The sequence below is a fragment of the Propithecus coquereli genome, unplaced genomic scaffold (assembly GCF_000956105.1).
Source record: "Propithecus coquereli isolate 6110/MARCELLA unplaced genomic scaffold, Pcoq_1.0 Scaffold168, whole genome shotgun sequence".
Lineage (NCBI taxonomy): Eukaryota > Metazoa > Chordata > Mammalia > Primates > Indriidae > Propithecus > Propithecus coquereli.
Window position 1 is genome coordinate 2,880,572 of NW_012141413.1, and position 13,101 is coordinate 2,893,672.

The following is a 13,101-nucleotide window of genomic DNA, read 5'->3' on the forward strand; positions in this document are numbered from 1 at the left end:
TCTTAAAATATTTTCATAATATAGTTTAATCATGTTAAGTAGTTAAGTATATCGACATTGGTATATGACATATATCTCTAGTACATTTTTATCATGCAAAACTAAAATTCAGTATCCGTGAAGCAACTACCTATTTTTCCCATTGTCTGGTCCTTTACAAACACTATTCTGTCATTCTTTTGTTTCTAAAAATGTAACTACTTTACATGTTTTATATAAGTGGATTTATGAAGTATCTGTGTTTGAGGACTGGCTTATTTCATTTTAATTATAATGTCAGAATTTATTGTAGATGTTAGAAGATGTCCTGCTTTTTAAAAGGTGAATGATAATCCATTATATTTATATCCCAAATTATATTTCTCCATTCATATTGTTGACACAAGTTTTTGTTGTTTGCACATATTGGTTTTTGTGAATAATGCTGCAGTATATACAGATGTGCAAATGACTCTTCATTTGACCACATATGTGAGGGTTTTTAAGATTGTTTGGCTCTTCATGGTGCTTTGGTATTCCATATGAGTTTTGAGTTGATTTTTCTTTTTCTTTTTTTTTTTTTTTTTTGAGACAGAGTCTCACTGTGTTGCCCAGGCTAGAGTGCCGTGGCGTCATCTTAGCTCACAGCAACCTCAAACTCCTGGGCTCAAGGGATTCTCCTGCCTCAGCCACCCGAGTAGCTGGGACTATAGGCATGTGCCACCATGCCCGGCTAATTTTTTCTATATATTTTTAGTTGTCCAATTAATTTCTTTCTATTTTTAGTAGAGACGGGGTCTCGCTCTTGCTCAGGCTGGTTTCGAACTCCTGAGCTCAAACGATCCGCCCGCCTCGGCCTCCCAGAGAGGTAGGATTACAAGTGTGAGCCACCGCGCCCAGCCAGAGTTCCTTTTTCTTTTTTTGCAAAATATGACACCAAGAATTTTAAAGAGATTGTGTTGAATTTGTAGATCATTTTGGGCAGGATGGACATCTTCACAATATTAAGTCTTCCAACCCATGAACAAGAGCATGCTCGAGTTTGTCATTTAATTTCTATTTATTTGTGAATTTTCTGTTTCTCCTTTTGTTATTGATTTCTAGATTCATTCTATTTTTGTCTTAAATAATAGTGCATAAGATTTTAATTTTTAAAAATTTGTAAAGAATTGTGCATTAATAGGTGTTCTGTCTAGGAGAATGTTTTATGAGCTGTTGAGAAGATTGTGTATTCTGCTTTTGTGGAGAGTTCTCTATGTGTCTGTTAGGAATAATTGTTTTATCGTGCTTTCAGTTTGCCTATTTCCTTATTAATATTGTATCTTGCAGGATTATTCATTACTAAAAGTGGGATTGTGAAGTATCCTACCATTATTATATTGCTATGTATTTCTTCAATTCTGTCAATGTTTGCTTTATATATTTTGCAACCCTCATTTTACTCACACGTGTGTATATATATATATATAATCATAGGTTCCCAGGGAAGGAACAATTTTATTATTATTTAATATCTGTTTTTGTCTTTTGTGATAGTTTTGACGTAAGGTATATTTTCTGAAATAAGACAAGTTTTGTCCTGAAATATATTGTGCCTAACTGTGGCCTCCCCTGCTCTCATTTGATTGACATTTGCATGGGCTGTCTTTCTGTGCTGCCACTTTCAATCCTCTTTTGTCATTGGATCCAAGGTTAGTCTCCTGTAGACAGTATAGAGTTGAATCTTGGTTTTTATTTACATAAATCCCTATCTTTGTTTAATTTATGTCTTTGGATTGTTAAGTGTCGTCCGTGAATATTTACATAATTTTCTGAAAGGGAAGGACTTAACTATTACCATTTATCAATTGCTTTTTTTATTCTCATAGCTGTTTTACACCTCTTTTCCTCTCTTTTTGTCATCATTGTGTCTCTTTGATTTTTGTAGTGACATGCTGTGACTTCTTTTTTATTATTTTAGTGTCTGTAGGTATTTTCATTGTAGTTTCCATGGCAATTACACAATACTTGTTATAGTTACAACAATATATTTTAAACTGGTAACAACTTAACTTTGGTGGTGTATAAAAATACTCCCTAATTACATGTGTCCTTAACTTTGTTATTGACATAACCAATGATATGTTGTTATATTGCATATCCATTAACAGAGGTTTAGTATTAATTTTCTGGGTTTTTTTCTTCATTTTATAGAGCATGATTAAGAATGTTTTCTGCACCATCATTATAATACTACTGAATTTTATTCAAGTGTTCCTACATATCCTTCCCAAGAGTTATTTATTAATATTTTCATATGATTTGTGTTGTTTTCTATAATCTTTTTACTTAATATTTTCTTTCTTTCTTTTTTTTTTTTTGAAACAGTGTCTCACTTTGTAGCCTGGGCTATAGTGCCGTGGCGTCAGCCTAGCTCACAGCAACCTCAAACTCCTGGGCTCAAGTGATCCTTCTGCCTCATCCTCCCAAGTAGCTGGGACTATAGGCATGCACCACCATGCCCGTCTAATTTTTTCTGTATATTTTTCGTTGTCCAGCTAATTTCTTTCTATTTTTAGTAGAGATGGGGTCTTGCTCTTGCTCAGGCTGGTCTTGAACTCCTGAGCTCAAACGATCCGCCCGCCTCGGCTTCCCAGAGTGCTAGGATTACAGGCATGAGCCACCGCGCCCAGCCTTTACTTAATATTTTCAATAAAAAGGGCCCCCTTTGGCATTTCTTCTTGGGCAGGTCTATTGGTGATAAACTTTTTCAGTGTGTGGATATCCTGATAAGCCTTAATTTTTTTTTATTCAGAAGGACAGTTTTTCTGGATAATAGTATTTATGCTTTGAAGTTTTTGTTCTTTTAGTACATTTAACATCACTATTCTCTTGTGGCTTTCAAGATTCTCTTCCTGTGTGACTTTCAAAACTTTGCTTGCAATCTGTCTTGTTACAGGTCCCTTTATGTTTATTCTAGATGAAATATGTTGAGCTTCTTGATTTTATAATATTGTCTCTTTTTTCTTATGTTTGAGAATTTCTCAGTCATTTCTTGTGGTATTCTTCAGCTAAACATTTTTCTTTCTTTGCTTTCATTTTTTGTTGATATTCCTGATTTTGTTACGTTGTCAGTTTGTTCCCATTTCACTCATTGAGCATCATTCAGATTCTTATTTTTCATTTTTCCAGGGAATTTATACATGTCCATTCCTTTATACTCTGATGTTTTGTATATGTTATAATCTTTGGTTGAGATTTGAGGATTAGCAAAATGCCACCTTTCACAAACTTTATCAAGTGTTTGTTTGCTGAGAGGATTCAGACACTACTTAGCTTTCCTAGAGATTCAAGGGGCCTCTAATATGTTCTGATGATGTTTCTTGTGTGGAATTGTATGTTTATTTTTCAATTAAGGCAATTTTCCTTCATTTCCTTCTTAAGAGCCTGTCATCATTTGCTATACTTGCTATGTGTCCATGGTACTGAAGTATCTCTGCTGCTGTAACAATCTTTTATGTTTGGTTTCAGCACATCCAGTCTGTCTTTCAAACTATAGCATCATTCCTTTCAGCACTCTGTGTTATGGGAGACAGCACTGTTTGGAACGACCCCCAAAAGCCAGAAAGATGGACACAGTTGTCACTATTTTCTTTCTCTTTTGAGGGAGAAGCTGGGAGTTGGGAGTTTACTTCTGTATGCACCATGCTGTATTAAGAAGAAGGCAAGGCCATGGTCAGTAAGCATAACAAACTTTTATTCCGCTTCCTTGTGGCTCTTCTGATTGTGCTTTCCCGGTGTGCTGAAAACTTTAACTTGCTTTTTAGAATTCCCACAAAGGCAATTTTGGCAGTATGGGTTTGTGGTATTTATTTCTCTAAAAGAGATTTGGAGCCTGTGTAATGTATTATGCCACTTTGGTAATGTGCTTGGTATAATTTTATGTATTAAATTTGTAATGTATATTCATATGATTCTTAAAAAAAAAAAAAAGTGGGATAATTTATTTTTTTTAAATTTCTTTCAGCTTTGTCTTATTGTACCCAAGACCATTTGCCAGAAAAAAACAAAAATGTTTCATTTGAAAAAATGGTATCGAGAACATATGGAAGCTGTGCCCTTGAGAATTTAAAGTTAATGAACTGGGAAAATGTGCGTGGCTATAAGGAGCAGAAAGGGTGTTATGATGGAGTTAACCAATGTTCAACAACTACCCATGGAAAAATCTGCCAATGTAAAAAATATTTGAAAGTCTTTAAAACATTGTCAAATATAAATACACATAAGGTGAGACACACTGTAGAGAAGCCTTTTAAATTTAATGAATGTGAGGAAGGCTTCAAGCAGTGCTCACACATTAATGAACATAAGAGAATTCATAATGGACAGAAACCTTACCAATCTAAAGACTATGGCAAAATCTTTAATCAGTGCTCATACTTTACTAAACGTAATAGACTTCATACTGGAGAGAAACCCTACAAATGTGAAGAATGTGGCAGAGCCTTTAGTTGGTACTCATGTCTTACTGAGCATAAGAGAATTCATACTGGGGAGAAACCTTACAAATGTCAAGAATGTGGCAAGGCCTTTAACCGGTACTCACACCTTACTAATCATAACAGAACTCATACTGGAGAGAAACCCTACAAATGTGAAGAATGTAGAAAAGCCTTTAACACATACGCATGCCTTTCTGTACATAAAAGAATTCATACTGGAGAAAAACCCTACAAATGTGAAGAATGTGGCAACGCTTTTAATTATACTTCAAGCCTTCGTACACATAAGAGAATTCATACTGGAGAGAAACCCTACAAATGTGAAGAATGTGGCAAAACGTTTATCTATAACTCAAGCCTTCATAGACATAACAGAATTCATACTGGAGAAAAACTCTACAAATGTGAAGAATGTGGTAAAGCATTTAAGAAATATGCACACCTTACTGTACATAACAAAATTCATACTGGAGAAAAACCTTACAAATGTGAAGAATGTGGCAAAGCCTTTAAAACATATGCATACCTTTCTGTACATAAAAGAATTCATACTGGAGAGAAACCCTACAAATGTAAAGAATGTGGCAAAGCTTTTAAGTGGTGTTCAGACTTTATTGCACATAAGAGAATTCATACTGGAGAGAAACCGTATAAATGTGAAGAATGTGGCAAAACTTTTAACTGTTCCTCAAGCCTTCGTACACATAAGAGAATTCATACTGGAGAGAAACCATACAAATGTAAAGAATGTGGCAAAGCTTTTAACTGCCGTTCGCACTTTACTATCCACAAGAGAATTCATAGTGGAGAGAAACCCTACAAATGTGAAGAATGTGGTAAAACTTTTAACTATAGCTCAAGCCTTCATAGACATAAGAGAATTCATACTGGAGAGAAACCCTACCAATGTAATGAATGTGGGAAAGCTTTTAACTGTTCTTCACACCTTACTAAACATAAGAGAATTCATATTGAAGAGAAACCATAAAAATGTGAAGAAGGTGGCAAAGCTTTTAATCAGTGCTTATACCTTTCTAAACACAAGATAATGCTTACTGAAATGGAGCCTTACCAATGTGAGTAATGTGGCAAAGCCTATAACCAGTGCTTGAAACCTTAACATGAGAATTCATACCAGAGAGAAACCATACCAACGTGAAGAATGTGGCAAAGCTTTTACCCAGTGCTCTTACCTTGCTGTACATGCGAGAAGTCGTACCTAAGCAAAATCCTACAAATATAAAGAAAGTAGGAAAGCCTTTAGTAACTGCTCAGATATTACTCGACCTCAGAGAGTCATGCTGGGGAACAGCAGTATAAATGTAACAACTATCAAAATACCTTCTAGAAAATAAAAGTGTTAGCATGCATGCACCATGGTATTTATACTGAGAAAGAACATTACAACTATAATGAGAGGTCCAATACTTCTCTGACAGATCTTATTGTGCATAAGATAAATTATACTGGAATGAAACCCTTCACTAATTGCTCAAACCTTTTCAAGTTTAGAGAATTTAGATTAGAGAGAAACTCTACAAATGTAATAAATCAAGAAAAACATTTATTAAAAAAAAACAGAAAACATCAGAGTTTATAGTACAAGATAATTTGCAGATGCCACAGTCTTATGAAATATTTAATAAAAAAATCAACTTTAAATAAACATAGGATTTACAGTAGAAAGAACTAAGGTACTAATACTTTCAGACATTACTCTAAAATGGAGTTTCAATTATAGAGAATAGTCCAAGGTTAAAATGGTTAAATACTTTATATACATGTATGTTTAAAAGGAATCAGATTAATTTTATGGCAAGTTATTACTACATTGAAAGCATACTTTTTGCATTCAAAATTATAGGTACTTTTGAAAATTAAGTATTGATGTAATTCAGCTCTCAGATTACTTGATGCCATGCCTTCATTTTTAGAGTTTCCATGAAAGTATGTGGCCAATTGTTTCTTCATCAAAACTTTGAAAGTTCCGTGTAAATTAGATGGGCATGATTTGTATACTCTTCCAATGAGTATTAACGACACTGAACTGTAAGATGCATGAAGAAAATCTAAGTGAAGAGGCTCTTTGTTACTGACTTACAAGAGTATTGTGAGTCATGTCAGCAGTAGGCGTTTATAGTAATACTCTCCATTATAGTGAGAAACATTTTGTATTTTAGAAGTAAATTGTTTTACCAATTGCGTGTTAAAGTAATAAAATACAGTGGACTTTGAAATGCTTTTTAAGAGTGTGTATGAACTTAATTTGTTTTAATAAAACAAAATTGTGTTTAATGTGTTGTGCACAGAATGAAGTGTTATACTGCCACCAACATTAACCCATCCCATCTTGTTCAAGGTTGTAGGTAAAAAAAAAAAAGAAAAGAAAAGGCGGTAACAATATACTATTGGGTAACGTAGTGGAAAGAGGAAACATCTTTAGTGACTTTTATTCCATTAGGCTTTAAACTTCAAGTATTAGAAGAATACCATTTCCATAGTGTATATTTTTAATCTTTAGGCATCTAGATCATTATGATAATGATAATGAAGATTATATAGGAATATAATCAAAAGCCATACATTTCTTGAGTCCTAAATGACTACAAAATTTTATCTCACATTGAGAACATGAACATGTGACCTCTCTGGACTGTAAAACACATATGTACTTTTAGTTTTTATTTACATGGAGTCAAATGTAGAAGTATGTCGCTCTAAAGATAAACTTTAGTTCTAAGAGGATTATGGAGAAAGTAATTGTGTTTAAGTGGGTGTGTACCTGTTTTGAGAAGAAAAGAAATATAGTGGAACAAAACATAATTTCAAAAGTGTTCATAATTTACTAGCAAAGGAGAAACCTCAAAGATTCTGTTAAGTAATTGTATTTTCTCTGCTTTCTATTGAATTTCTCTAAAATTTTATGGCTCCTCATTCAAAATATCCCCATAAAAATCCTCTAGTTTTAATGGTTCTTACTCATGTTAGAACTAATAAATAATTTTCTTCCAATATTCATAAAGTATTCTTTATATTACCTCAGGGATTATAAGAATGATTTTTATGAAACTTAATGGTGCTTACAAAGCACCATTTGAAGACATGAGTAATTCCATAGTCAGTGTATCAAGTTAATTTGTACAATGCATTATTTTCTCATTTGGAGAATCCTATTTGAGCTATTTTTTCTTTATTATTTGTTTTACTTTTTATAATTGACATAACTCATTCGGTTGACTTTATTGGGTCAATTTGTTTAGGTAAAACTGGGAGGCTTCATAATATTTTGACATTTATATAAAGCGGACAAACGCAGTACAGCACTAGGTTTGTAACAGCTACTCCATAATTAGCAGTAAGTATTTCTGTTGGAGTGAGTTTGTGGCTTCATGTAAGAGAGGTAAAATAGCCATACATAGAAATGGCACTGATTCTTCATGTGGAAAGACAACACCTGTTCCTAGGCTGCACAGTCGACTCTGTCTGAATTTAGAAAGAGGAATTCTGCTTCTTTCATTTCCTAACTATCTCCAGATATTTGGTATCTCTTTATGTTCATCTCCTGCTACACATGCATCTCAATCCTCTTTCCTGTGTTACGGCCAATAGCTTTCGTGGTCTTCCCACCTCATGTCATTTCCACAGTACATTTTAGGTTTTGATGAGAAGTTTGGGTATCTTTTTAATGTGGTGAAAATTTATTTTTGTGTGGAGAGTTTGAGAGCATTTATAGGGTATAAATGAAACATTCCGATCACTTAATTTATAAAAGAAGGATGCAGTATGCATGGACAAGAGAGTTAAATTAGGCAGTTAGCATTGTTTGTCTTTGCTTGTAAAAGGAAAATGTTACTAGGTCCTAACCGAAAGTGCGGTAAATATTAAATTAGTTAGACTAGGCAAAGCATTAATAACAGTGGGCCTTTGAGTGTGCATGTTAAGTATTAGATAGTAATAGAATGATGCCTATGGATTTAAAATTTGATCTTTCTTTTCCAGAAATTGCAGTCTTGGGGAATTTTTCACTCATATTATCATATCTTTATTTTAATGGGAGCAGTTCACAGTCTACTGTTTTCATTCTTAGTCACCTACCTGTAGCCAACTCCTTGTTACTCTGTCTAGAAAAATCTCAAACATCGTGGCAGGTTTTGGATTGAAACGGAATTTTTTCATCTTCCCCGGATGAAAGCCTGCATGCAGTAGACATTAAGTCTCTAGTCCCCTTTACCCTGGGCCCTGGCAACCACTCTTCTATTCTGGTGATTGCTGCAAATTAACGTGACTATACTTAATGTCACTGAACACTACACTTAAAAATGATTAAACTTCACATTTCTGCAGGGGTAAAAGGTAAAGAGATTAAATATGAATAAATAAAATTTTAAAAAACAATACTAAATTTAAAAAACGATTAAAACACCAAACTTTAGGTTATATTTTATCACAATAAAAGTTTATTTTTAACCAACTATTAACTGCAGTTCTAGTCCATAATCACAGTTAAGACTGATGAACACATCCATTTTTCCCTAATTTTTAAGTGATCAAGTGAAATGAGAAAATACAATCTTTTAAAGAGTTTGAAAATGATGTTTTTCAGCTAGAAACAATTTTATATTAGCACATACTACAGTAGAATCACGGGCATAAATATATATAAACAAAAGGTATATGATATTAAAATCTGTGCTCCTTTTTTGGGGTGGGAGCACAGATTAGTTTTATTTTCTCCTTTATAATTTCCAGGGTTTTCCAAAATTTTACAAAAAAGTATCGAAAATTTTATAATCCCTCCCCATTCTATTTTTTAAAAGAAAGTAATTGGAGGGCAGAGAAATGCCCAGCTCTGTACTGAGATCCATCAAACAACGCCAACCAGTAGCCGTCACGCCAGAGGCCCCATGCTGGAGGAAGCCATGAAGCTTATAAACTCCAAGCCTAGTGCCCATGGCTGCCTAGGCAGCCTCACCCTCCTCCTGCCCCTTTGCTGCCACCATACTCTGCTTTTTTTTTTTTTTTTTTTTTTTTTTGAGACAGAGTCTCACTGTGTTGCCGGGGCTAGAGTGCCGTGGCGTCATCCTAGCTCACAGCAACCTCAAACTCCTGGGCTCAAGTGATCCCCCTGCCTCAGCCTCCCCAGTAGCTGGGACTACAGGCATGCGCCACCATGCCCAGCTAATTTTTTCTATATATTTTTAGTTGTCTGATTAATTTCTTTCTATTTTTAGTAGAGACGGGGTCTCGCTCTTGCTCAGGCTGGTTTCGAATTCCTGAGCTCAAACAATCCGCCCGCCTCGGCCTCCCAGAGTGCTAGGATTACAGGCGTGAGCCACCACGCCCGGCCCATATTCTGCTCTTGAAATGTTCTTGAAATGTCCTTCTCCCATCACACTTCCAAATCAGACTGACTTCGTGTTTCAAAGCCCTACCTCTCCCTATTGGGACAGCCCTCTGTCTCCCCTCTCTGACCATCGTGTCACTTTACTTGGACCTGTTTTATAATCTTTATCATCTGCTGCCTTGTCCTGGAGTCATTTTCACCCAAGGCTGTCTCTCCTGCTGGACTGAGGCCTCCGCATGGGCAGGGCCTGCATATTATTTACTGTTGTGTTCTGTGCTCCCCATTTTTATTCCTTGTGTATCTTTCTGTTGACTCGTTTCAGTGTATCCCACTAACTCCTGAATGCTTTCTCCCATCCACTCCCACAGCTGTCACTACACCTGCTGGAGTAGCACAGCTTAGGATCAAACCTCATCATTGAGCAAATACACTTTTCAGGTTTTGCCAACAGTGACATTACCAATGTAAAAGAGAAAGTTTTTGAGCATCAGTTCTTCCCTCTGTAAATACACTCCATGTAGGCATAGAATTAAAATTTAAAAACAAAGAAACAAAAGTAGCAGGATTTGACACCAGAGAAGATTTGAACTGAGAGAGGGAGGAGTCCAGAAAAGAATCTCTCTTGGTGGTTAGGGTCAAGGCTAGTTGGTAGTAATACCATATACAAGGGAAGAAGAGAGGATGTGGTTTTCATTCTGGAATCATTGAGCTTTAGTTGCCCCTTGGATAGCTCCAGAGAAGCATTCAACAGGGAGTTGAAGTCTGGGGAAGGGGCACAAGCCAGAAGGAAGTAGGAGTGCACACCACCGAGGTCCGAATCAGTCAAGGAGAACTGCAGAGCAGGACAAAGGGGAACAGGACGGAAGACACGAATGAGCTGTGTTAAAGAGAAGAAAGTAGAAGAATTCAGAGAAAAAGAGAAGAAATTGCAGCAAGGTCATTATAGAAACTAACAGGAAAGAATTTCCAGATCATGAACAGTATTTTCAAATACGGCAGAGGGTTCAAGTCAGGCAGACTAGAGAGCAATCATTGGATTTGACTATATTTTAAGTTTTTGATGAACCATGCAAGAACTTAACTAAGAAACTACACTGAATGGGTTATAGTTCAAATGAGCAATGGAAATATCTGTCAGAAAATGTACCTGAGAACAACCTGCATAATCAGATGAGCTGCGGGAAATGGATGGAGAGTTAGCTAAGGACCTGCAGTGCAGTCTAGCCACCAAACATTCCAGGTTTTACCCATTCATCACGTGGGCCCGTCCCAAACCTGTCTGGGACCAACAACTTTAGCAACTCCAGAAAAACCTTAGTAATTGATCTGTGTTTTAGCAGTAGGTAACCATTACCACAGCAGAACACAGAGTGTTTATTTCCAGGTTGGTAGTGAAACACTAACTACATCATCCACATGACCAATAAAGACTCCGTTTCACACTTCATATCCCACGAGAATTTATCATGTTCTCCTCTTGGGGTCAATCTGAATCATGTACCAAATGTGTCTTTTTGACAGTATCAGAAAGACCAGAGACCGTTTGCACTCAGATGGCCCTAACGTCATATAACCTGCCTATATCAACATGCTAACTTTATCTTGTTTATGTAATTACTCTGATGCTTTCATTTTTAATTTTCCATTTTAATTAATAAACTCTCATAAAGCACCTAAAATACAATGTAAAATAAGCTGAGGAATATATAAACCACTTACTAGAGATGTATTCATTTTCTTTACTCTTGGAAACATGTAGAGGACTCTGGAATTATAGCTGGAGGAGAAGGTGATTTCAGGGAGTCATGAGAGAAAGGGCATGGCTTGCTTCCAAATTCTTCTGTGCAAAGCTCTCTGCACATTAGCTGGGGGGAGGGATGGGGGAACAAAGAACAAAACAACAAAAAGCTTGTCTGTGGGGGGAATAGTCCCTTACCCATGAGATCAGACAAGAATTACCTTGATGAAGGAACATCTATTCATTGGTAGGGATTAAACACACAATGTATCCTTAGGTTGATTTTTACTGATGTAGTGAAAATTAATGTTACTGTGAAAAAAATAAACTTTTAAACTTGGTTATTTAAATAAATTATAGTTCAAAGGAAGAAATATTTTATGCCATCACTAAAATTTTTTATAGAAAACTATTTAGGCAGTATTAACTGTTTTCCTATTGACACAGAACTACCACACAGGACTCCCTAGTAGTGTTTCTGCTGAACTATATCTTGCCTCTGTAAAGCTGAACTTCATAGAAAGTATGCGTCTTGCAACCAAACATTTTTGGCCCTGATTTTATAGGAAAAAATGTACATAATGCATATTTCTTGTAGTATACTTTCCCAGTAATGGTTCCCAATGACACACCTCCCTGCATCCACACCTTCAAGTAGTTCCCTCCCACAATGACCCTGGGCTTTGCCATTTCACTTGGTTTGGCCAATGGGACATCATTAAATGAGATGGAAACATAGTTTTGAAAACTATTTGCCCACTTGGAACACTGTTATTCTGTAAAGCCTAGGGTGTGCCTATTGGATACAGATGGCCTAGGCAAAGCACCAGATTTGTGACTTAAGTCATCTTCAATGAGCCAGCCTCACTCAAGGTACAACAGGACTAAGGCTTCATTCGTGATCCTAGGCAACACCAACCTGGGTTGCCCAGCTGAACCAAGCCCAAAATGCTGCCTCACAGAATCATAAACAAATAAAATTTTTACATCATGAGTCTGTTATTTACATGTGGGCATTATATTGTGTTTTATTTATATTTTAGGCAACTAATGCGGAGTGACTGTGTGATTCAGTGTAATATTCCCATTTTAGATAGAAAATAGGCTTCTGTTAATTTGCTACAGAATTTATGATTTTTCAAGAATGAATTACAGACACTAAGTGGGAAAAACCTGTATTATTAGTCCTTTGGACTCACACAATCCACAGAGAGCATTGAGGAAAAAAGGATAGGCATGTTCAAGGCAAAGTTTTCTAAAACAACATTTGCTATAAATTGAATGAAGCTTCTGACCCAAAAAATAAACATGAGTTTTGACTTAATTGTAGCGAAACAGCTAACACTAATCAAAAAGTCAGGATGCCTGACATCTACTTATCTCCTCAAACCCAGTATTTTTTTATCTTTCTTAAAAAGCAGAAATACCTTGGCAAACTCATCCTGAAATACCAATAACTATCAGGATAGAGAAAGCATCAGCATATCTCTAGACATGAAATGTGGTTTAAGAACACTCCAATTTTGGAAATAATGTGGGTAGAATTAAGTACAGGCATA

General features: G+C 35.7%; 1 protein-coding gene across 1 annotated transcript in view; it reads left to right on the plus strand.

Moving 5' to 3' along the window:
- The window catches only part of LOC105808135 (zinc finger protein 737-like), a 30,199-nt gene extending 24,751 nt beyond the window's left edge, over nucleotides 1-5,448 (plus strand). The window contains exon 5 of the mRNA XM_012641697.1: nucleotides 3,986-5,448. Coding sequence (XP_012497151.1) covers nucleotides 3,986-5,448 — 1,463 coding nt within the window. The remainder of the gene's footprint in view (nucleotides 1-3,985) is intronic.
- Nucleotides 5,449-13,101: the final 7,653 nt, after the last annotated feature.